Here is a 23,822-nt window from a genome sequence, read left to right on the forward strand (position 1 = left end):
AAGAGGAAGAAGAGTTTGGATTTATACCCCACCTTTTCTCTCCTGTAAGGAGACTCAAGGTGGCTTACAAACTCTCTCCCCTTCCTCTCTGAAGATGCCAGCCACAGATGCAGGCAAAACATCAGGAGAAAATGCAACTGGAACGCAACTGTACAGCCTGGAAACCACGCAGCACCCCAGTGATTCTGGCCATGAAAGCCTTTGACAATAAATTTGTTAGATGTATATCGTTGACATCCTGCTTCAGAAAATCTTAAATGTCATCTCATCTCAGCTTCAAGTGGTCTATAAAAGACATATCGGCGAGAAGTCCTTGCTCAAGGGAATGAGCAATCTAAATGTTCATAAACGTTTTTGCCTCTTGCTGCAACTCAGACCTTTTTTGAATCCAGAGAAAATTAACACTCAAGAATTTTTCACTCAGTTACTTTATTATCACTTTATAGTGGCTTACACTCAGTATCTTTATTCATTTAGCTTGTCCCTCAAATTGTGCACTTGGACAATAAAAAAGAAAATCCAAAGCCTGGAAGTTGAGTCTTTAGCGAAATTGAAAGGTCATATGGTTAATAAATACAGACTTTTATATTACTATAAATGTGCCCCCAGCTCCGAGAAAAATGAATCGTCTGGACAACACTTTCTGGGCTGTCAGTGTTTGAGTCTTATTAGTGCTTTGTTACAGTTCCTCTGGAAAGAAGAGGGGTCTTCCATTCATCAAGCTCCTATGCATGGATAGCTATGTGAGCAGCTCTTCAAAACCCCAATCCAGAGGTCCTATAGCGTGTGCAAGGCCTTATCCATGCTCCTCTTTGAAAAGGGCTATGCTTGGCGATAAGAACAGAGTATTTCCCTTCACAGAACAGCCTTGTGCAGAGAGGGGTTTGTGTGGGGCTGTTGTCTTCAGTAATAAGGCGCAGGGATTCAGCAAAGCCGCCTCATAGAAAGTCTGTGCTCCAATTTAACTGTTGCTGCTAATTTAAAAGATCGCCCTCAGCTACTCCTCTTACAGATTGTCTCACCTCAAGAAGCTGTGGCCCCTCTCAACTGAGCGGGAGGGCACTTTGGCACTTAGGGTACACTTCACTCACTGTAGCTTAGTCCTTGAAAGAAGGATCTGCAGCCTCAGCATAACTAAACCATCTGTGCAGCCCTTTTCCACTTTAGAGTTAAGCAAGGGACGAGCTGTGTGCAAACTGTCACCACACCCCCACCCTGGTAAATCAGAGGATGAAAGAAGGTGGGGAAGAGAAACCCGAACAAAACTTAAGCTGGTATTGGATAACAGTAAAAAGTTAAACCCGCAACGCAAAGAATCGGAGCAACTTTTAATACCGTGCCTGCTGGGGGAGATCGTGGGGGGGGGGGGGCGCAGCCGGATGCTACTCCAGTCTTTCGTCCCCTTCTTCCACGTCTTTCAGACTGAGCACTTCCAGGCTCCCTTTCCCTTTGGTTTCGCACCGGATCAGTTCATCGATCTCCCGGAAACAGCCTGGGTCTACAAGGCACACCTGAAACAATTACAATTCTGTCAGACTGCAGAGTCAAAACAGTACTTCGAAGTAAACATATGAACAGCTCTGCTGCGTCAGACTTAAGGTCTGATGGGGGGGGGGGAGCAACAAACCAATTCCCTGTCCTAACTAAGCAATGTCCTGTAAGAACTTGACCAAGGATTTGCCCTGTTCAGCATCCAGTAACCATATCTGTTCATTAGATGCTTTCAAGCTCAGCTTGTGACTTCCTTGAGGGAACCAGCTTTCCGCACTGCATACTCACAGCAATGGATTCTCAGCGGCATACTCCAAGCATGCATTAAGAGTTTGAAGAAGAAGAGTTTGGATTTATATCCCCCCTTTCTCTCCTGTAGGAGACTGAAAGGGGCTTACAATCTCCTTGCCCTTCCCCCCTCACAACAAACACCCTGTGAGGTAGGTGGGGCTGAGAGAGCTCTGAGAAGCTGTGATTAGCCCAAGGTCACCCAGCTGGCGTGTGTGGGAGTGTACAGGCTAATCTGAATTCCCCAGATAAGCCTCCACAGCTCAGGCGGCAGAGCTGGGAATCAAACCCGGTTCCTCCAGATTAGATACACGAGCTCTTAACCTCCTAAGCCACTGCTGCTCCTGTTTTCCTGATTTCTTAAGCAGGCTCTTCCAGGTCACTGCATAAGTGTATAGTAGACACTTCTGTAGTTGCAAATGACAGATCACACTACAGTTTTAAAAAGCACCTTTTGCTCAAATTGTTTCCATTGTCTCGTGCTTAAAGATCACCTTAACCAGAAAACTTATAAACACACTGGGGATAATTTCTCAGGGCAATGAGAAGCATTTGGTCCTAGGCCACCTGGCAAACCTAATTCCTCATTTCAGGCCTCCGACACTATGGCCACAAACCTCCTCCATTGGGGCGCTTTCCCTCCCACACCAAAAATGCTTTTCCAAGGGGCAAAAAATGGGATCTTACTATTTCTAGCTGCTCGTCAAAATCTTCACTCTCAATTACTTTGATGAGCGTCTTCAGCTTCTCTTTCAGCCTCTTGCCTTCTTTCGGAGGGAGGATGAAGCGCAGCCTCATGTGCGCCCGCTCGATCTGCATGGTCTCCTTCAGCTGCTTGATCACCTCTAAGGCCTGCAGAGGCATTCCGTCAAAGTTAAAGCCCTTTCTGCACATGCAGAATAATGCACTTTCAATCCACGTTCAACGCACTTTGCAGCTGGATTTTACTGTGCAAAATAGCAAAATCCACTTGCAAACAACTTGCACTCTACTTTTATCCCGGGGACCAAAGTGGCTTAAAACATTCTCCCTTACATCCTCGCAACAATAATCCTGCCCCAATCACTATAACTGGGCTGTTTCCCATGGGGCATATTCACCTGTTGCTTAGTGCTCTTTCCTGGCTTGACGGAGTAGTGGATGTCCTTCATTGCTCTTTCAATCAGGATGACCGTGTAGGGCCTCTTTGTTTCTGGGTTCACGCACTTTTCAGCAACGATGGTTGCAATGTCACGGAACATCTGCTCCAGCTGTGTCTGCCGCTCTTTGTCAGATACCTGCAGCTCCCCTTTTGATAAGATCTGAAAACAAGACAAACCAAAAGAGGAACATCTCCATGTAATGAAGTAGAGTATCTTTTTCTCAGTCAGATCCTGAAAGCTTTCAGCAGAAAGCAGTTACAGCCAGTGTGGAGTAGTGATTAAGAGCTTATTTATTTATTTATTCGTTCCACTTTTATACCGCTCAGTCTCCACCCACCTTCACATGGCCTCTGTATTGTTAACCATCAAGGGATGTTTTAACAGAGATACAAGGTATCCTATCCATGATACTTACAGTCTTGCATATTTCTGTCTGGTCATCTGTACCAAATGCTTTGACAAGGTCCTCTTTCTTAGCCACCTGGCCTTTGGAGACATTAACGAACACAGTATGGGTCTGCAGGACTTCATCCAGGTCCTTTTCACTATAAAGAAAGAAAATCAGTCATTTATTAAGAATTTCTGTTTGGCAATACAGACATTGAAGAGCGGGGAGAAATTATTATATTTTGTCTAGCTCATCCTGTATGCAGAATATAAAGTTGTAAGTTTACCATTTATATGTTGTTGTAAATGTTTAAGACTGCGCATCCTAGGAGAGTATGCCTGAGCAGAGTTTATGTTTTCTGATGCTAGCCATTCTATGGTCTATGCACAAGTCAAATGCCAGTGCACACTAAAATGAACGTCTCTTAACAAAAACCCACAGCAAAGTGGTAATATGTAGGAATGTGAGCTTCTTAATTTTCAAATATTAGATGATAAAGCTTTAACAATTTAACAACTGCTTTTTAAAAAGTGAAATGTACACCCCAATGTAATGACCTAAACACCATAAAAGCTACTCAGATCAAGGAAGCCAAGTAGGGTCAGTTCTTGTTAGTACTTGAATAGGAAACCACCAAGGAAGTCCAGGATTGTCATGCAGAGGCAGGCAAAGGCAAGCCACCTTCGAACGCTTATGAAGCATCTGAGGAGGTGGGATGGAAGTGGAATAAAACTATTTCTTGGGTGGCTGATCTTTGTCATGCTACAAGAGTTCTGTTAATTGAAAAGGCACTAAAAACCAAATTAGTACAAGAGGGCAAGTAGCACTGCTAGGCACCTCAGGGAAGTTACAACCACGGTTGCGCTTTCACTCGTGACTCAACCTCTCAGAAGGCCATTTGTACAGCTTCAGGACTCTGCAAACATTTTAAAATTTCACGTATTCAATTTTTATGCCTTCCCGTGATATGTTCTGGACCTGCCCTCTGCACATTCCCAGGAATACTCTTGAGAACATCAGCAGGGCCTTGTCCAGTTGGTCTTTCACCCCCATTCCTGTCCAAGTACCCATCACTTCCGGTACTCACGAGCCACTCCGCCAGCCCATGACTTTGTTCCGGTAACAAGCGATCTCGAAGCGCTTCCCCGCCCGCCGAATCCGCACCACGGCCACATTAGTGAGGCGGATTTGGTTGGTCGGTGTGAAAATCGACATATTGGTGGCTGAAGGGGGATGCTTGTACTACGCCTGGGCGCCAGCCGCTGACTCTTTGGTCCCGCCCACTTGCGACTGGAAAGCCAATAGGTAAACAAGCCTCAAACCCCTCCCTTTGCTTTATCTATTATGACAGCGTCGCACGGATCTCGCGAGACACGCGAACGCAGCTTGTCGTCCGTCTTCTAAAACTGCCCGTATGGAAAGTGAAGCTTTTGTTATTTAAGTTCCGGCAATAAACGTTCCTCCCTTGGATTAGAGACGGTGGATTCCCCTGGGAATGAGCCCTGTAGAAAAGAAGTCAAAAGAAAAGAAGACAGTCAAAAACACCCCAGTTTTTGACTGTCCTGAAACGAACTGTGTTGACGTTTCCTAACAATGGGTAAACTGAAGGCACTCAGGAAGTTTACCCGGCATGCCCCGCGAGGCAAAATGGCTGCCTTCATGAGCTTCTTTAGGCATGCAGGGAGGGCTACTCCGGAGTAGCTTGTAGCGCCAGGCAGCTGAGAACGGGTTGTGATGCCTCAGGCTGCTGCTGGTTACCTCCGAAAACATGGGTAAAAAGGTGGTGAGGGAGGGAGATTTTGACTTTGGGCAGGTGTACACAGAGTAAGGCATCGTGGTTGGGTTGCTTCTAAGTCTGCAAATGTTGTTCTTAGCATAGTTAAGATGTATTGTCGAAGGCCGGAATCACTGGGGTGTTGTTAAGATGTCTCCTTGAAAGTCCTTCTCAGTGAAGGTTGTACACTCCAACTTCGTGCTTGTTTACTTAGTAACGTTCCCTGACACTTTCTTACGGCAGTGTAAGCCGTATGTTGGATCTCCGGCTGATTTTCTGGATGCTTTCTTGGACGGAAAGTGCACTGAATTCAGGGGGGTTTCTTTCTGCAAATATAAGCCTCAGTATATTCATTTTCAAGTGAGCAGTGGGGCTCCCCCTGGCCCCGGAGGTCAAGTGGGTATATTGAGGCTACTATATCAGAAAGGTTCCTGATCTATGTCAGGAGAGTTTGAATGAAGACCCCTTTCACAGCCTTTCAGTTTTTCCTAGGAAGAGCCAGCCATAGTGGAAGGAGGGAGAGGGGAGAGGAAACCCAGTGAATTAGCAACTTGATAGTAGCAACATTAACTATATGACATAACTCCTGTTGTGCTCAGAAAGTTTTTCCTCTTAGAATTCTGAAGAATGGCATTGATCTTTCTTTCAGATGTGCCTGTGGAGACCTGGAATGGCCTTGGTGCTCCACTAATGTCCTTGTGGCTTAACCGATTTTATATTTATTCCTGTGCTGCTTTTGGATTCAGCCTTTGGCTCTGCATCCAGTTCATCACAAAAGCCAAAAAACAGGTACTTTGGCCCTCCTTTCTCCCTGGGCGTCAGGATTTCCCTGTTAGATGAGCCATGGTAGCTACCAAGCTGCATGTCATTTGTTGAAACCGACTTCCTGCTGGGGGTCCAGTTCTCCCTGGGCATTAAATTGCTTTATTTTACATATTAGAAAATTTCTACCCTGCCCTTTTACCCTATGCTGGATTCCCATGATGGTTTACAACAGTATTCAAGAGTCAGATTAGACAATACTACATCTTTGGGTCCACCTTGGATAGGGTCTTGATTTTTATGAGCAGCTGTTTGGCTCTATTAGAAAAGGTCATTTCCACAAACTGCTGATTCAGGGTGGGGCCCATACAGATCTCCCTTTGCATCCCTGTGACTCTGGAATCGCCTGGCAAGAAGAAGCCTTTGAACTGCCTTCCCTTTCCTTTCTTCTGATGGTAACTGATGCTTTGGAAGCACATTGGTTATTTTTCCAGGGTTGTTGAAAGTAATCTTAAAAAACCGCATAGAGGCCATCATTGTCCTGTGCATGTGTGATATATGCGCATGTGCAGGATCATAAGGACTAACTTTCCTCATATGTACCTGCCCACCATCTTAGCTAGGACATTAAGGTCTTTGGTAAATGCCGTGGCAGTGAGAACCTGGATTGTTTTCCATAATGCCTTTAGTTATATGAAATCCTGGAACAGAAGGAAGGTGTCTCGTCTCTTCATCCTTTTCAGAAAGGTTGTAAGACTTTCTTCTTCTGTTGGGCACTTGACAAATGAATCTCTTAATTGATTATTTTTTTCTTGGTTTTAATTGTGTTTCATCACCTGTGTTGTGTGGATAGCATGCTAGCTTCCAAATGAGTATCAGCGTATCTAAGCGAGATTTGGCTCTAGGACTCTGTCATCTTTTTTTCATTTTTGTTGATTTGTAGAATGCAAAACACCTTCAAACATTTTCCAAAGTCACTGAAGATGATCTTGCAAAAGGCCAAACTGAGAATCTCCACATAACTGGGGTGAAAATTTTTTATGGCTCTCAGACTGGAACAGCACAGGTGAGTGTTGTGTAAAACAAATGAGAGAAAAAACTACTTTTTTGCAGTCACATCTGGATTTGTGTTGTGGGTTTTGTGTTGTGGTTTCTCTTGAATACCCCAGAGAACCATAAGGAAGGCATAAAGGCAGTGTTTCTCACTTGTTCTTTGTCCACTGGCAGCTGATACGCTGCCTCAGAACATTGTGGTTTTATTTCAGCACCATGGATAACAACCACTTTATATATTTTATTGGTAGCCAGTTTTAGAACTTTCCTCCTTGAATTTGTCTGTACTCCTATTTTTAAAAGTTGTTTATGTATTTGGTCATCTCATCTGGTGGCCATAAGTTCCACAGGTTAATTCCACCTTGAGTGCAAAAGGGATTCTTTTCTTTCTGCTTTGAAGTTCTTGCCAACCATTTCCCTGGCTGATTCCAAGTTCTGATGTGATAAGAATGGATTCTGGGTTTGCCTGTCAGGCTTGGGTGGTGCAACCAGAGGCAAAAATGACAACACCAGGCCCAGCTTGTGGGAATCAGCGAGACTTCCACAAATAAACCATCTCTCTCCTTTTTCTTAGTTTTTTGCTTTCTGTTCTAGCGGTTTGCATCCATTCTCGCTGAAGCGGTGGGCAGTGTTGATTTGCCAGCAGAAGTCATTGACCTGAAAGACTATGATCCAGATGACTCTCTAGCAGAAGAGGTTTGCATTTTTAAAAATGTATTGATTTAGCTATTTATAGAAAGGTTTTCTCCTAAATGAGGAACCCAAAGCAGCTTAAAATGTTCTTCCCTTCTCTGTTGTATCCTGACAACCAGTGCCACCATGTGAAGTAGTTTAGCCTGACAGGCCTAAGGACAGAGATCTGGCTCAGATGACTGAATTTCCCATCCCTGGTGGCAGACTGAGGAGCATATTGAAGTGATGCTGCCCTGATTTCCTTTATTCCAATTTTTGGATTGTAATCTCCTTGGGACAGGGACCTGCATTTCAAACTCTGTAATGAACCTGCCCATTAAACCTCCTGCCAGTTTTGGTGCCATCTGATGTCCAAAAGACATTATGTACTGCAAACATTCCTACACAGTAAGTCAGTAGAGCAAAGATGGGCTCTAACTCGAGCTAGATGCAATGTGTTTCCGTCAGCAGCAGAGGAGGGACGACAACTGTCTATATCATTCATACTGTTTAAATCAAGTAGAGACGGTTACTCATATGATCTTCTTCTGTCTTAAATATGCGAGCATCAGATATTTGCTGCCACAAGCTACATTTCATAAACCACTCATTTGCTCAGCCAATTCCAGAATTACTCAACTTCTAAACAGCAAAAAAGCAGAGATATTGGAAAAGACTGCAAAATTTGTTCTGCAACTGATTGCTATATGTACTCAAGAACAACATAAGAAAACTTCATCTTGTTTTAATATCTATTTATTTTATATTTGTCCTTGTTTTTATTCCTAATAAAGGATATATTATGTGTGAAGTCAGTAAAGTGCCAGTTGTGGTGTTGTAAGAAGACTCTTGGAGCATTCTCAGCTCCAAGTGGCTTTTGTACAAGCTCATGATAGGCTGGCCTTCTGTGGTCTCTTTAGGCAACCAGCAAGAATGTCTGTGTGTTCCTAGCAGCCACGTACATGGATGGGAAGCCAACGGATAATGCCGTGTGGTTCTGCAAGTGGCTGGAAGAGACGGCAAATGACTTCAGAGTTGGCAAGAAGTATCTGAAGGGTTTGCAGTATGCTGTCTTTGGACTGGGCAATTCCTTGTATGTGGACCACTACAACACTGTGAGTTCCTCATTCCCTCACTGGAGGATTCTGGGATAATACTGCCATGATCTGAATACATCCTTCTGAGTCCCAAACATGGCTTGACTTCAGGTTACCTGTATTTCTCTCCTCTGGGGGTGCACTGCAGGTGGGCCGGAGCATCGACAGGTGGCTTTGGATGTTGGGCGCCATCCGCATCCTGTCCTGCACCAAAGGAGATAGCAATGTTGCCAAGAGCAAGCATGGCAGCATCGAGGCCGACTTCGAGGCTTGGAAGGGCAAGTTCCTCGCCCGGCTCAAGGCCCTTTGCAAAGGGGAGAAGAAACCTTGCAGTGGAAGGTGCAAGAAAGGCAAATGTCAATCCAAAAGGAAGGGGAGCCCTGAAGCATCAGACCAAGAGCGAAGGGCCTTGAAGCAAGAAGAGAAGGTGATGTATGAGTCTGGTCCCCAGCATCTCTGGTGCAAGGGTTTCAGATAGCAGGAAATGGGAAGACTTTTATTTCTGTAGGCTGACTCAGTGGAAGGCAATTCCTTGGTTTGCCCTCAGTCCCCTTCCAAGGACACAAGGGCTGATGTTTTACCTATAGCCAAGTCTGATCTCAAACTCGGCTTTAAAAGAGTTGAGCTGACAACCACTTTTCATATATCGCTATTGAGAGTGTGGTCAAGGGTTTTAATGTTCTGCCTGCCACCTGGAATGATTGTCCAGATGATCACAACTCTCCTTTCTCTCCATTGGTCCCTGATGCAGGAAGAAGAATTATTTGAAACAACAAGTGAGGAGGAGTCTGGCAGTGAAGAAGGAGGTGTTGCAAACCCGGTTGTTGATGTGGAGGATCTGGGGAAGATGGTGGGCCATATTAAGAAAGCTCAGGTGACCACCAGCACGTCTCACAGTACAACCCTCCTTTGTGCATCTCAGTAGAGATTGCTCAAATTGGTTCATGAGATGAATGAAAAATTCTCACAGGTGTTTGCTAGTATCTGTCATTGATTTCTTTGTAACAGTAGCACCATGGATGCAAAACCCCTATCTCTTTGATAGTTTTCCAGACTGGGTGCATGTGTGTTATGATTTGTTTCACTGGACTTAGCTAGTGGTCAAGTGGTTTTTCCTTTTTAGAATCACAGCTGTACAATAGAAGGCTTTTGCATGCTTCCTTGGGTTCCTTTTTGGGGTGGGAGAAAGGTACAATCTAATTTAGCTCTTTATTAGTACTTGCAGGGTTCAAAATACATTGCCAATAGTACCTTGTCATCCTGACAACAGTGCTGCGAGGCAGGCTGGTATTGGCCCATGTGTTGCTCCATGAGGGGTGAGGGAAAGGCTTGCCAAAGGCTACCAAGTGAGATGAGATTTGAACCTGCAGCCTCCTTGGTTTCAATGTGAGGTCTCTGCACTGGGCATCTGCATTTGTGTCAAAAATATCTTCAGTTGCTTAAACATGCCAGGTTTTTTTTTTCAATAATTTTTATTAGGAAATTAAATGTTCAGGTTAGTAAAGATTTCACATTTCAAAGTTTCAACTCTACTAAGCATTTTCTTTCTAGACTTTGTACATTAAAATTGTAAGTGAGGCGAAACTGAAATTTGTAAAGTTAATACAGAAGTAATATAGCAAAATAAATCTTCCATCCCCATTTAGAAGGAGGAAAAAAGGAGAAAAAGAAGAGAGGAAAAAATATAACAGAAAGAATAGAGGAAGAGAGGAAAAGAAAAGAACAAAATGCTTCAACTACAGAGGAATAGAAAGAAAAAAAAAGAAACCTGGTACAATTTGCCGGGTTTAGGAAGTAGTTGAAAGAAAGAAATTTAGAAGGACCTCCCCTTAGCCTCCTTTCTATTAGATAAGCCTTATTGCATGGAGTTTAATAGTTACAATCCCGTTTCGTATATTTTCTTCTTTACTTAGTTCTTTATAGTCATTTTTTTTTCTTTAGTAACACTGTAGATATATATTTACATTCTTATATTCATTCTTGATTGAATATATTGTAACAGAAGGTTACCATATTTCTCATTTTCCCCATCATTATTATTTTTAATTACATTGAATGAAACTTATAAATGCGTTCGCGTATTCTATAAGCTGTGATAGCCAATCCTCTATCATTGGGATTTAATCTTCTTCATCTTTTGCCAGTTGCATCATGCTGACACTAACATGTATAGAATTAATATTTCAGTATTTTTACATACTTTAATCTCATATACATTCAGAAGAAATAATTCTGGTTTAAATACAATATCCCTTCCTGTTGTTTTCATAACCTTATGTATACTCAGCCAGTTTTTTGGATATATGACCACCAGACATGTATAAAGGTACTTTTCTGGGATTGACACTTCCAGCATTTATCAGAGCTGTTATGATATATCTTGGCCATTTTGCTGGGATATAAGTACCATCTGTGAAACATTTTGACATGATTTTCTTTAAACATGCCAGGTTTAGCAGATGCGACACTAGTTAAATTTGCATTAGAGTAAAAATGGTATTTCTGAAGAAAAAGCACATCTGCTTTCTTTTTAGATGATGCTTGTGTGTTTCCCAACAAAAAATTGTCTTAAAAGAGGTATTTTTTGTAGTCGGAGAGGTGAAGGGAATGCTCTTCTACAAAGGTTCTTGCTGGCTGTTCTTTCCAGGGCTATTTTTAAAAAAATCTTCTGCCTATCTAATTATGAGAAGGTTTTATTTCATCTATTCAGCATAGTCAGTTCATCCGCCTAAAGGCAGCCATCTTATTGGGTTCCCACTTTTGCAATGCAGAGAGAGCGCGAACTTGACAAAGAGGCTTCCCAAAGAAGTGGGTCACAGCAGCCCCACGAGGAGGATGAGCGGAGGGAGATGATCACACCGGCTCTTCGCGATGCACTCACGAAACAAGGTGATGGGGCCGTCAGCATGATTGCAGCATAAGGTGGCACATAAATCAAGATGCCAAGGGTTGCTTGCTGTCAGTCAAGATGTTTCCATCATTACTGTCTTTGCTAATTAGAATACTCTCCAATCTGGCAAGCTGGAATGAGTGTGCTCTGAAGGAAAAATATTAAAAGTTTGCTTTTAGGTGATCCAAATTTTGGGTTTAAAAGGGACATTCTGCACAAATCATGCTGTCCTGATATTCAGAGGCATGCTCTGAACACGGGAGGCTCCCTGTGAACATGGGAGTTTCCTTTAGCCTTGATGGCCTTTCTCCAACTCTTTCTCCTCTTCAAAAGCTGTCAGAGGTACTGTTACCTTATCTTGTGGCAGTGAGTTGCAAAGATTTCCAGAAACAATTGGGTCACTGTCTGCTGAAGTGAGCATAACCTGGTCATAAATGAGGCTTAGAGTGCAGAGGGAAGTCCTGGTGGATTACTGAATTGCTAAAAAGGCTTACCTGGAAATATTGTGCAGCTGGGTTCTCTTGGACTAACCCCCCACCCCAAAATTTCTTTTGATTCAGGTTACAGGCTGATCGGGAGCCACTCTGGTGTGAAGCTTTGCAGGTGGACCAAGGTGCTTTTTCTTTTCCTAAAATCAACACTTAGGTTAACCTGGGTGTCCCAGAACCTAGACCAACACCTTAAGTGCTATGTTATATACCTGCATGTTTTTATCCTACCTCAGGGTGGCATGGAGGGGTTGCTTTCCCTCCCTCACACTTAGTCAATGTTGTCCTTACAACAACCTTGTGAGGTAGGTTAAGCTGAGAGAGTGACTGGCATGATGTCACCCAATGAGTGTCATGGCAGAGGTGTGGACTTGAACCCTATTACACCATGCCAACTTGAGGGAACAAAGGCTTGCACAGGAGGAGTCCCTGCTTTTTCTCCCTGGCTGGGACCTAAAGCAATCTGGGGGAGGGAGGGAGGAGCATTCATGTTTGATTGGTCACTGTGCAACAAAAAAGAGTTAGAAGAAGAATTTGGATTTATATGCCCCCTTTCTCTTCTGTAAGGAGGGGCTTACAATCTGCTTTCCTTTCCACCCTCACAACAAACACCCTGTGAGGTGGGTGGAGCTGAGAGAGCTCCAAAGAACTGTGACTAACCCAAGGCCATCCAGCTGGCATGTGTTGGGGTGCACAAGCTAATCTGGTTCACCAGATAAGCCTCCACAGCACAAGTGGCAGAGCGGGGAATCAAACCCACTTCTCCAGATTAGAGTGCACCTGCTTTTAACCACTACACCATGCTGGCACCATGTTAGCCCTTCCCTTTCTCAGCACTCCGGTCTTGATCCATTTCGGGGCCCCCACAACTACTTAATGTAGCCATATTAAACATCTGGAGGTCCAGCTATCGAATTCCACTTGTACTTTGGTTTCAGTGGACACAGTGCCTTTTTAATGAGATGAGCTATTAGCTGAAACCTTGACTGTAGAGGGTGCATGTTCCAGGAATGGGTGGCGTGTTAAAAATGGTGTTTGAAACGTCCATTTAAATTTTCTTCCCCTGTGGCCAGTCGATGCTCCGAGGAAGAGGAGGCTGCTACAAGCACACCTTTTATGGCATCGAGAGCCACCGCTGCATGGAGACCACGCCCAGCTTGGCCTGCGCCAACAAATGCGTCTTCTGCTGGAGGTAAAGAGATGAGAGGCTACCAGAGAATCTCCCAAGGACTCAATGGCCCCAGACCTCAGTGAAGCTGAAGCAGGAGGGGGACTCCTCCATCAATTGGATTTCAGATGCTGGCCTGGCAAAAAACAATTGTCTGTGGAAAAACGTGGTGAATTGAGAAGAAAGTGCCTTTGTCCAGCCAACATCTCATATACATTAACTCTCATTGCAGTTTGAATCCACAGGTTCCATCATGTGAAAGTGTGGGCTGGTGTGGATATATTTAAACATGCATATCTGTGCAGCATTGTGGCCAGGGGCCATACACATTCAGCTTCTGACAGTGATCAGTCAGTTCCGCCCAGGAAGCCCACAAGTACGTCAATAAATTAATGTCTCTTTCACACCACTCTCCTCCCACCAGCAGCTGCTATTCGGAGGTAGATTGCTGCTGGAACATGGAAGTTCCATTCTAATTGTCAGGGTTGAACAGTCTTGATCAATCTCTCCCTCCCTGACTGTGTCTTATTCTTCTTTTCTAGCTGACAGCTACCAGTGTAGCCTGTGGCAGCAAAGTTAATTATTCTTTGTTTGAAGAATCCTTCCTTTTGCCTTGCCTAAGTGTTCTGCCTCTGGGTTTCCCAAATTGTAGTATTATAAGAGTTATAATTCATTCATTTAGCCTTTATTTGGCATGGACAGTATAAAATCACATCAAAATCGCATTAAAATACAAGCTTGCAACATATAACAAATGAAGTTGATTCATACATACTGTTGCTTATGGGATATTTCCAGCAGAAAGTTTGCAGCCATTTTACAGAATGTAGCATCAGAATTATTTAATAAAAACAATAGTCTGCTTAGTTCATCCAGCTCGCTAGGTATCATAGAAAGCAACCTAGAGTATTTGACTCTAATACTTGCCGATTTAGGACAACGGAATAATTGGTGAGTTAATGTTTCTAATTGATTTGCATCACATGAACACACCCTTTTGCACATTTCTAGATTGTTATATCTACCTCGTAGTATGGCAGAAGGGAAAACATTGAAGCGATCGAGTGAAAAAACTCTTCTCTGATCTGGATTGGTCAGATGATACAGATAGGAGGCCATTCTGTTATGTTGTAAGGGGATTGATAGATGTAAAGGTGAACAAGCTTTCCTCGCTGCCAGAGTTAAATAGTTCCATAAGAGTTATAATAAGAGTTACTGTGCACCTGCAGGTGTCTGGTTGACCATGGATGGGAGTTGGATGCTGGACTCAGGCCCCTTCCGCACATACAGAATAACGCACTTTCAGTCCACTTTCGCAATTGTTTGCAAGTGAGTTTTGCTATTTCGCATAGATTGAAAGTGCATTATTCTGCATGTGTGGAAGGGGACTACGTGGTTCTTGGATCTGACCTGGCAAGGTTTCTTTTGTGTCCTAGTGGAAGGGGATGACATAAAACATATGTGTGTGTCAGAGAAGTTAAATGCATCAAGTACAGCCGGCTGTTTTCCAGGCTGTGTGCCCATGGGCTGGCGATTTGTGCCGCTGATGTTTTGCCCGGATCTAGGGTGTTCCCGCCATGACATGCCTCTGAAGATGCCAGCCATAGATCTGGGCGACACAGTAGCAGCAAACCAGACCACAGCCCCACAGCCTGGAAAACCCACAACAGCCAGTTGATTCCGGTCATGAAAGCCTTTGATAATGCATCAAGAAAACTTAACAACAATTATTTCCAGGCACCACACCAATCCTGTGGGCACAGAGTGGCGGTGGAAGATGGACCAGCCTGACATGATCTTGCAGGAGGCTATTGAGAACCACCGGAACTTGATCAAACAATTTAAAGGTAGTGTACATTAACCTGTGTGTTAACCTATGTGAGGCTAGTTCATGCATAAAGGAGCCTCCAAATGCCTGTAGTAGCTATGGGTTGTGGCAGTCATTGCAAGCACCTGCAGCTTCCTAAGCAACCCAGACAAGCCCCTCAAGTGTTGGGAACAAGATCTACCAGACCACATCCATACAGCCCGGAAAACCCACAACAACCAGTTGAATCTGGCTGTGAAAGCCTTCGACAATCTTTCTGTTCTGTTTGGCAGGTGTTCCAGGGGTGAAGAGCGACCGTTTGGAAGAAGGAATGCTTCCCAAACACTGTGCATTGTCTCTGGTCGGGGAACCTATCATGTACCCTGAAATTAATCGGTTCTTAAGGCTGCTGCACAGTTGCAACATCTCAAGCTTTCTTGTCACGAATGCACAGTTCCCAGTGGAGATAAGGTGATCTCCTGAAAATTTTGGTGGTTTCTTGGCAATTGCCACAGCTCTTTGTTACAGGGGTTCAAAGAAGGGATTATAGCTCAGTGGTAGGTAGAGCCCCGCCCTCCCCCCAGTTTGCGTAGTCAAGTTGCTGAGTTAAATTCTTAGTTTCTGCAGTAAAAGGAATACCAGCAGCACATGCTGGGAAAGACTTTGTTGCTGGTGCCAATCAGAGGAGACAATATTAAGGTAGAAGATCTGTCTGTACAAGGCAGTTTCACGTATTCCTATTTTAAACAAGGAGGCACTGTAGGTCAGTGGCAGACTGTTTAAGAAGAAGAGAGTAGAGTTTGAATTTATATCCCTCCACTGCTCAAGTGGCAGAGCGGGGAATCAAACCCGGTTCTCCAGATTAGAGTGCTCCTGCTCTTAACCACTACACCATGCTGGCTCTCAGAAGTTCCAAGTTTGCTTCCAGGCTTGTCCACTTAAAAGGACCTCAGGGAATAGAAAAAGTTTGATCTTGGGAATAATTTCGGGATGGTATACAGAGCCATCTTTAGCTGCCTTTTTCTTTCTCAAAAAACGTTTTGAAGCATTTTTTTTCATAGCGCCTCGCAACTCCTCAAACACCCCCCTCCCCCGGATTTCCTTGGGCTGCTACGTTCCGAAAGGTTTACAGTTTTCTCGCTCCTGTTCTCAAAAGGCATCTCGAGCCTGTGACTCAGCTGTATGTCAGCGTGGACGCCAGCACCAAAGAGAGTCTAAAGAAGATTGATCGGCCTCTCTTCAAAGATTTCTGGCAGAGGTTTCTGGACAGCTTAACGGCATTGGCTGAGAAGGTACCAAGTTTCAGTGACTTTGCGACCCCTTCAGAGACAGGAAAGGCTGAGTGATGGCTTGCAGTTTAGCTTGTGGCCTTTTATTTTTTGAGAATTAGCTTGAATTAGAATATACTGTTCTTCACGTGTGGGCGAGCACAGTATTCCAGTTTCCTTAAGCATCAGAATAATTTTTTTTAGGTTCTTGGGAACCCAGGACCTTGATATGTGACTACTATGCTGTATCTCTGCATGTGCCTGTGGGATTGGATTCAGAGTAATTTTTTTGATAATGGAAGGCACAGTGTGATTTATATTGGTTCCCCTTTCCTGCTGCACACCCCTCCTCCCCCCCCCTTCCCCGGAGCAGCATTTCATGGAGATCACTGGACTGAAGTGGGAAGGGCAATGCAGGAAATTTAGCCTGGATCCAACCCACTGCACCTTACGTGGCAGCAAAGACTCCACTTTCAGTCATATTTGGGTAGCCATGAGGTCTATAATCTGTCTCAGAAAAAGATGTTAGTAGGATTGTACATTCCTCTGCCACAGAACTCAACATGCCGGACCTTCTTTGTTGTAGAATGCTCCGCCTGGGTCCTAGCCTTGCTTCCCCACATCCGTTTGAAAGTTTGATAGCAAGAACACATTTTGGCATTCAGTTTAATTATACAACATTAACATGATTTTGGCAAAGGCAGCACAGAAAAATGAATGATAATTCTCATATTTGTTCAAGACTATATTCTACTGTGTTTCCCCGAATATAAGACAGTGTCTTATATTAATTTTTGCTCCCAAAGATGTGCTATGTCTTATTTTCAGGTGATGTCTTATTTTTCCTGTGTTCTGTTCGTCAGGCATGCTTCCAAACAAAAACTTTGCTATGTCTTACTTTCGAGGGATGCCTTATATTTCGCACTTCAGCAAAACCTCTACTATGTCTTATTTTTCGGGGATGTCTTATATTAGGGGAAACAGGGTAATGCAGAAGCATGCAATTTTCTCGACCGCTGCACCTCAGCTGACCAAACTGACATCTTTTTCTGAGACAGAGCATAGTAACTTGCTTCTTTTGTTGTTTTCAGTTAAATTCTGCTCCAGGTAACTACGTATTCTGCTTTGAGATCAGGAAATGTAGGGTTGGATCCAGACTAAATTTTCAGCTAATGGAAGTTGCTTTCATCAGTGAAACAAACTTTCCCAGCTCTCCCTTTCTGTAGCCCATTGATCTCCCTGAAATGCTGCTACCGGGGGTCAGAGGACCCTTGCAAATTGCATGGGAGGCAAACTGGAGATCTGCAGCAGGAAGGAGGAATTGGTGGAAGTTGCATCTCCTCTGTGAGTCAGCAGAACATCTAGGTTGAGTCTAGTCCATTGCCATGGTTATCATTTTGCATTATGTACCGAGCGACGTAATTCCAGTCGGCTGTTTCCTTTGCAGCAACAACGGACTGTCTATAGGTTAACGCTGGTGAAATCCTGGAATGTGGAGGAGCTCCAGGCCTATTCAGAGCTGGTGTCTCTCGGCAAGCCAGATTTCATCGAGGTGAAGGTGAGTTGTTGACTGGCGGGGTGGTTCCTCCTCTCAAAATAGACATGGCCGTTCTTGCGGAACGGTACATTTGCACAAGTGAATGCTCTTGTGGCGATCCATAGATGATGAATGAAGGAGGCTTTGCATGGCATGAGTTTCCAGGCATTGTGGAACTTGCCCCTCCCATCCCAGGAGGCACAGAACGTCTGCTGCTCTCGCTGTGACCCCCCCGGAAGCACCTTCCCGTGACTGAAACTTTCCAGACTAGATTGTAATGCGTCACGACAGATCTGAACAGTGAGGTATCTCGAAGAAAGAGTGAAAAAGTTTCCTTCGACCCAAACTTATCCCCCACCTCCCACCAATACGGGTTTCTCCGCTCCATACCCTGTGCAGGAGGGTAAGAATGTCTCATTCAACACTACCCTCTGAGCTTCAGTGGGGATTTGTACTTGGGTTGTCGCCTCCAGTGTAACACTAACTTCCAATCTTCCAATCTGGGCTGCCTGATCTGATTAGGTTATCTCTATTGTTAAACAACTCGGACCCCGGTCTTTGTGAAGAGATCGCCAATTTCATTGCGGAGATAGTTGAGAGTTCCCAGTAGAACGTATTTGTTGTGCTCCCCGTGGGGCCTTTATCTATCATGTATCCATGCAATTGTTCCTGATTTATGTAACTTTTTCTATTTATGCCAATAAAGGCTTATGTATGTATGTAACACTAACTGCACCTGTGTAGAAAGATGAAGATATTTCTGTTCCAGTTGGCTTCTGGCAGACTCTGGCTCAGAGAGGGGAAGGAGGAATGTTGACTTTTTCCCTCCCACTCTCTGACATTTTTAAATTTTGGCTCTTTCACTGACTGGATTTTATGAAAAATTTAAAAATGTATCTATTTTTCCAGTTGTAAATCAGTTATGTGTGATCTTTTAGTACGCTGTTTTGAAATCTTATAGTTTTGTCTTTTGAGAACGAGTTATGCCTCCCTTGTCCACTACAGTTATGATTTCTATAAGAAAGTCATCGTACAAAGACTCTGATTTGATTGTATAATTTTGGCGGCATTTCAAAACATGGCATTAAATGTTTTGCATTAATGTCCCTCCTTTTAATACCTTGGTCTGCTTTTATGCTTGTTGCTCTTGGCTTTTTACCCTTTGATATTCTGGTCTGTTGCCTTTTGTCTTGAATTTCATTCCCTGATTTGAAAGCGGCTTTGGATGTTCTAGGGAACTTTTCCCAAGGCAGGAATAGAAATCAATGTGTTCTTGCACTCGCTCAACAGGGAGTGACTTATTGCGGAGAGAGTTCGGCCAGCAACCTCACCATGGCCAACGTCCCGTGGCACGAGGAGGTGGTGCGCTTCGTCCAGGAGCTGACCAGCCTTCTCCAGGACTATGAAATCGCCTGTGAGCACGAGCACTCCAATTGCCTCCTGATAGCCCACAAGAAGGTAGGGGTCAGAGTCTGCTCTGTACACCAGCAGCCACACTGTTTTGTTCTCTGTTTCCATGCAGAAAATGCAATGAAGAAAAAGAGGAGGAGTTTGGATTGATATCCTCCCTTACTTTCCTGTAAGGAGACTCAAAGGGGCTTACAAGCTCATTTATCTTCCTCTCCCCACAACAGGTGGGGCTGAGAGAGTTCCGAAGAACTGTGACTAGCTCAAGGTCACCCAGCAGGAATGTAGGAGTGCGGAAACACATCTGGTTCACCAGATAAACCTCTGCCACTCAGGTGGAGGAGTGGGGAATCAAACCTAGTTCTTCAGATTAGAATCCACCTGCTTTTAACCACTACACCAGGCTGGCTCTCAAGTAAATGAAGAACAACTCTGGGTGTCACTTAAAAGTAATTAAAAAAACATGCTTCAGGCAAGTGGTGGGTGGATCAGGACTAGATTTGGCTCCAGGATTAGAGATGATGATGATGATGATGATGATGATGATGATGATTATTATTATTATTATTATCATTACACATATCATCACACATATACTAGCTATTATCATCATCATTATTATTATCATCAATACCAATACTATCATACTACCACATATTATAAAAACATAAGAACAAGCCAGCTGGATCAGACCAGAGTCCATCTAGTCCAGCTCTCTGCTACTCGCAGTGACCCACCAGGTGCCTTTGGGAGCTCACATGCAGGATGTGAAAGCAATGGCCTTCTGCGGCTGTTGCTCCTGAGCACCTGGACTGTTAAGACATTTGCAATCTCAGATCAAAGAGGATCAAGATTGGTAGCCACAGGTCGACTTCTCCTCCATAAATCTGTCCAAGCCGTTGTTGTTGTTGTTGTTGTTGTTATTATTGTTGTTGTTGTCGTCGTTATTGTTGTCATTGTTATTGTTGATGTTGATATATTTATTTATTTAAATTTGATAAACTGCCCACCCCCGAAGGGCTCTTTATGGTTCTAGATTATGCTGCCCCTTATCTGTGTGTCTCTCTCCCTTTTTTCTTTGTTTCCCAGTTCTTAATTTTGTGGAGACCACAACCTTTCCATCTGTTTTCCCTTTCAGTTCAAGATTGACGGGAAGTGGCACACCTGGATTGACTACGATCGCTTCCAAGACCTGGTCCACGAACATGAGCAGAGTGGGGGGGCCACGACATTCACCTCGGCCGACTACAGGGCTGAGACTCCCTCCTGGGCAGTGTTTGGGGCCAGAGAACAGGGCTTTGACCCTCAAGATACGAGATTTCAACGAAAGAACAAGACAAAGGACATCTCAGGGTGCTGACCTCCTCAGAAATTAGCCCCTTGGAACTGATCTCGATAGATTCAGCAGAGTGCTTCGCTTCTGACACCAGCATCCAAACTCTTTCTATTGAACTTACTGGAGGCCTTGAAAGCCACAGGGGAAATGAATGTGGTTTTATTTCTCTTTCTTTACAAACTCTGGATTTTTTGGGTAACTTATTTTTTTAATCTTCTCAAATGAGAGTGATCCAGATTTTGCCATTTTTGGGGAAAGGCAGCTCTCCCAAATCTTTATGGTTCTGGTTGACTGGAGCAACTGCTGTTTCTTATTCGGTTTCCTAGACTGTTGCAGTTGAGGGTTTTTTTCAATATGGGCTGGTTTTGATGATGTAACCAGTCACCAGGTTTTTTGGGTGTGAGTATGTGAGATTCACACATGCATCCCGGGGTGGTTTTATTCTTTTTATTTTTGGGGAAAAGGAGTGATTGCTACCCCTTAACTTTTCCTAGTTGCAACTTCCTAAGATGGCTGGCCCCACCTGGCTGCATTTTTAAGAAGTTCGGAAGAAGATGCTGTTGCTGCAGAATATAGTAGAAATTCCCACACCTCTCTTGAACCTGTGTGCTTAGTTCCTCTGGATGGAGAGTAGTATTAATTGCACCTGGTTTAGCATAACTATTACACTGCCAGCAGAACTTGAGAATTTGTGGCAGATTTCAGTTTCTGGCACAGCATACTCTGAGGAACAAACTCCAGATGACCTCTGGAGTCCCCTTCCTTTTTAAAAAACTGATTTGACTCCTGGAACATAGACTTCTAAAGGCCTGTTACACTAGTATACAGGCTGGGGGCCTTTTATTCACCCTCGGAATTCTGGGAATTGTAGTTTGAATGTGTGGCTTTGTGAAAATCCTTTAACCTTTTCATGGCACCGAGCAGTGTAGGGCTTCACATAACGGGCTGTACTATTTTGGTTTGGTTTGTGTGCCGAAAGCATCCTAGTGAAAAAATCTGGGATCCCCTACCTGGGACAGTAGAACATTTACTCATGTTCCTGAATGCTTCCAGCATTTAGCATCATGTTACATGTCCTTTGAAAATGGAAGCTTTTTTTCCCCATTCATTGGCCCCAAATCGTCCATACAATTTTCACAAAGAGATGCCCGATATATTTAGAGCCACATATAACTAGAGTGGAACAGTGCCATTTTTCTGTTCACATCCCGGGTTGCTGTTTTACCACAGCTGTGGTCCCCATGAGGATGACAGATTCACAGGCCACAGATATTTTGCAAATGTTTCCTGCATCTGTTCACCAATTCCTTTTCAGGTGATCAGGTATTGCAAAAATAGGGAAAATACCTTTGCCTGCACACTTTGCTTCTTCTCTGCCCCCTCTGCACATGTGTCTAGCTAAGATTGGAGCCTGTTAAAATCTGTATTTTTTAAATAAAATTTCTCCAGGATCCAATAGTGTCACATTGCCATTTACAATTAAGCCCAGGCTGCCTTTGTTTTAAAAATCATATTTTGTTTGTTTTATTTTTAAATTATTGCCTTAGTATTTCAAAAATAATATTTCTACTTTAAACCCCTGGCCTATTAGTGTTTCTGGGATATTCCCGTATTTTCTCCCACCTTCATAAGCACTAATTACTGTAGGAAAAGAAGTAAAGCAAGCGAAATAAATCGAAGTTTAGTTTCAAATCAGTTGTTACACATGGGAAGCAAAAGGTTGAGTTTTTCTTTTAAAGAAGATGACTTTGGATTTATACCCCACCTTTCTCTCCTGTAAAGAGACTCAAGGTGGCTTACAAGCTCCTTTCCCTTCCTCTCCCCCACAACAGACACCTCGGGGGGTAGGTGGGGCTGAGAGAGTCCGAAGAACTGTGACTAACTCAAGGTCACCCGGCAGGAGTGTAGAAGTGGGGAAACAATTCTGGTTCACCAGATAAGAGGCTGCTGCTCAGGTGGAGGAGTGGGGAATCAAACCCAGTTCCCCAGATTAGAATCCACCTGCTCTTAACCAGTTCACCACACTGGCTTGTAAGCCTGTCCACTATAAGTGGGGAGATAGTATCATGGAACAGGGCTTTGTTTTGAACAAACGAACATAAGTCTGTTTTCTCTAACAGTGCTAAAGAAGAAGGTGTGATTTAACTGCTCACAACAAGGGATCAAATAAAGGTATATCACACTGAGAGGCTCATATAAAAACTGCATAAGGAAAGACCTTTTTCTGGTAGAGATCTTGGAGGGTGGAGGAGGAGTCTGGATTTATACCCTGGTTTTCTCTCATCCATAAGAAATCTCAAAGCAACTTGCAACTCCCTTTCTTTCCTCTCCCCTCAAAAGACACCTTGTGAGGTAGTTGGGGCACAGAAAGTTCTGAGACTGTCTGGCCCAAGGTCCCCCAGCAGTGGGGAAACAAATCCAGTTTGCCAGATTAGAGTTCGCCCTCTTCCACTGCACCACAGTGAATCTTTGTATGCTAGTCAGAAGAAACAATATGGGCTCTACTAGACCAAGGACATGGACGTGGTATAAGGCAGCTTCATATATAGCCAACTACAATTGTTTTTAATTGTTCGAGATCAACTGAAGGAAAATTTCCCCATCTTCCCCCATTTTGTGGATTGCTGCCTTGCTATCATGCTATGCACGAATTTATTCTCCAGTTCCTTCTCTTGTGTTGATCTTGGAAGCAGCACGCGTTAATATATTGACCAAGGTGCTTTTCTAAGGGTGTGAATATTTGCTGTCTTGATAGATCCAGTTTCTCTTTGGCTTATCACTCGTTACAGTAGACCTCTCAGGACTTTGACTTCTGTTTTCTGGTCCTGGTTTCTGGGGCTTTTGCCCACAGGTCCTGACTTTGATCGATGAGGTTCTTTCACAGATGTCCATTCTTCAGACTGTGATGTCACATGGCCTGCAGGATGGGTCTCTTGGATCTGAAAAGCTGGATGCCGCTGTCCAATAGGCTGTTTGCTGAAGGAAAGGAATTCCATCTGCAACCCTGACCTACGTGTAGTGGAAGGGAAGGAGAACTAGTCTCAGACAGTAATGATCACTGTGGATGGATGAATATGCTTGTTTTTCATTCATGAACTATCAGAAGGCATAAACTGATTATCTAAAGAGCCACAGTGCCATCTCTGTTAGGAAAACCAACAAAGCAGTGTAGTCTTCACTTGCTAGCAAACTGACTTGATGTGTCTACTTTATACAATGCGCCAGCAGAGTCAACGTAGGCATTTTCTGAATTT

The 23,822-nt window shown here is 43.8% G+C and overlaps 2 protein-coding genes across 4 annotated transcripts; one reads left to right on the plus strand and one right to left on the minus strand.

The window, feature by feature from the left end:
- Window positions 1–412: 412 nt before the first annotated feature.
- On the minus strand, window positions 413–4,527 carry SBDS (SBDS ribosome maturation factor). The gene is made up of 5 exons (XM_048519067.1): window positions 4,397–4,527; window positions 3,337–3,466; window positions 2,880–3,080; window positions 2,467–2,631; window positions 413–1,511 (listed from the first exon to the last, which is right to left on the minus strand). The coding sequence occupies exons 1-5, from the start codon at window positions 4,522–4,524 to the stop codon at window positions 1,383–1,385; spliced, it is 753 nt and encodes a 250-aa protein (XP_048375024.1). The 5' UTR covers window positions 4,525–4,527; the 3' UTR covers window positions 413–1,382.
- Window positions 4,483–22,024, plus strand: LOC125445750 (S-adenosyl-L-methionine-dependent tRNA 4-demethylwyosine synthase TYW1-like). 3 transcript variants are annotated; one of them, XM_048519066.1, is made up of 16 exons: window positions 4,483–4,614; window positions 5,733–5,872; window positions 6,789–6,911; window positions 7,493–7,594; window positions 8,491–8,685; window positions 8,816–9,094; window positions 9,419–9,541; window positions 11,439–11,556; window positions 12,118–12,170; window positions 13,119–13,237; window positions 14,951–15,060; window positions 15,314–15,491; window positions 16,177–16,312; window positions 17,736–17,846; window positions 19,116–19,283; window positions 20,371–22,024. In XM_048519066.1, the coding sequence occupies exons 2-16, from the start codon at window positions 5,774–5,776 to the stop codon at window positions 20,590–20,592; spliced, it is 2,136 nt and encodes a 711-aa protein (XP_048375023.1). In that variant the 5' UTR covers window positions 4,483–4,614; window positions 5,733–5,773; the 3' UTR covers window positions 20,593–22,024. The 3 variants fall into 3 exon arrangements, with proteins under 3 accessions (XP_048375023.1, XP_048375022.1, XP_048375021.1); XM_048519065.1 differs by lacking the exon at window positions 4,483–4,614 and adding an exon at window positions 4,774–4,906; XM_048519064.1 differs by lacking the exon at window positions 4,483–4,614 and adding an exon at window positions 4,935–5,081.
- Window positions 22,025–23,822: the final 1,798 nt, after the last annotated feature.

This window comes from Sphaerodactylus townsendi, linkage group LG16 (assembly GCF_021028975.2).
Source record: "Sphaerodactylus townsendi isolate TG3544 linkage group LG16, MPM_Stown_v2.3, whole genome shotgun sequence".
Classification (NCBI taxonomy): Eukaryota; Metazoa; Chordata; class Lepidosauria; order Squamata; family Sphaerodactylidae; genus Sphaerodactylus; species Sphaerodactylus townsendi.

Excerpts from the sequence above, each read along its gene's own strand:
- SBDS (XM_048519067.1), bottom strand. The coding sequence starts at position 4,524 with ATGTCGATTTTCACACCGACCAACCAAATCCGCCTCACTAATGTGGCC. Across the intron at positions 3,081-3,336 it reads AGACAGAAATATGCAAGACT|ATCTTATCAAAAGGGGAGCT; the intron begins GTAAGTATCATG and ends TCTTGTTTTCAG. Across the intron at positions 2,632-2,879 it reads GAAAGAGCACTAAGCAACAG|GCCTTAGAGGTGATCAAGCA; the intron begins GTGAATATGCCC and ends ATGCCTCTGCAG.
- LOC125445750 (XM_048519065.1), top strand. Across the intron at positions 8,686-8,815 it reads ATGTGGACCACTACAACACT|GTGGGCCGGAGCATCGACAG; the intron begins GTGAGTTCCTCA and ends GGTGCACTGCAG. Across the intron at positions 17,847-19,115 it reads CAGATTTCATCGAGGTGAAG|GGAGTGACTTATTGCGGAGA; the intron begins GTGAGTTGTTGA and ends CTCGCTCAACAG.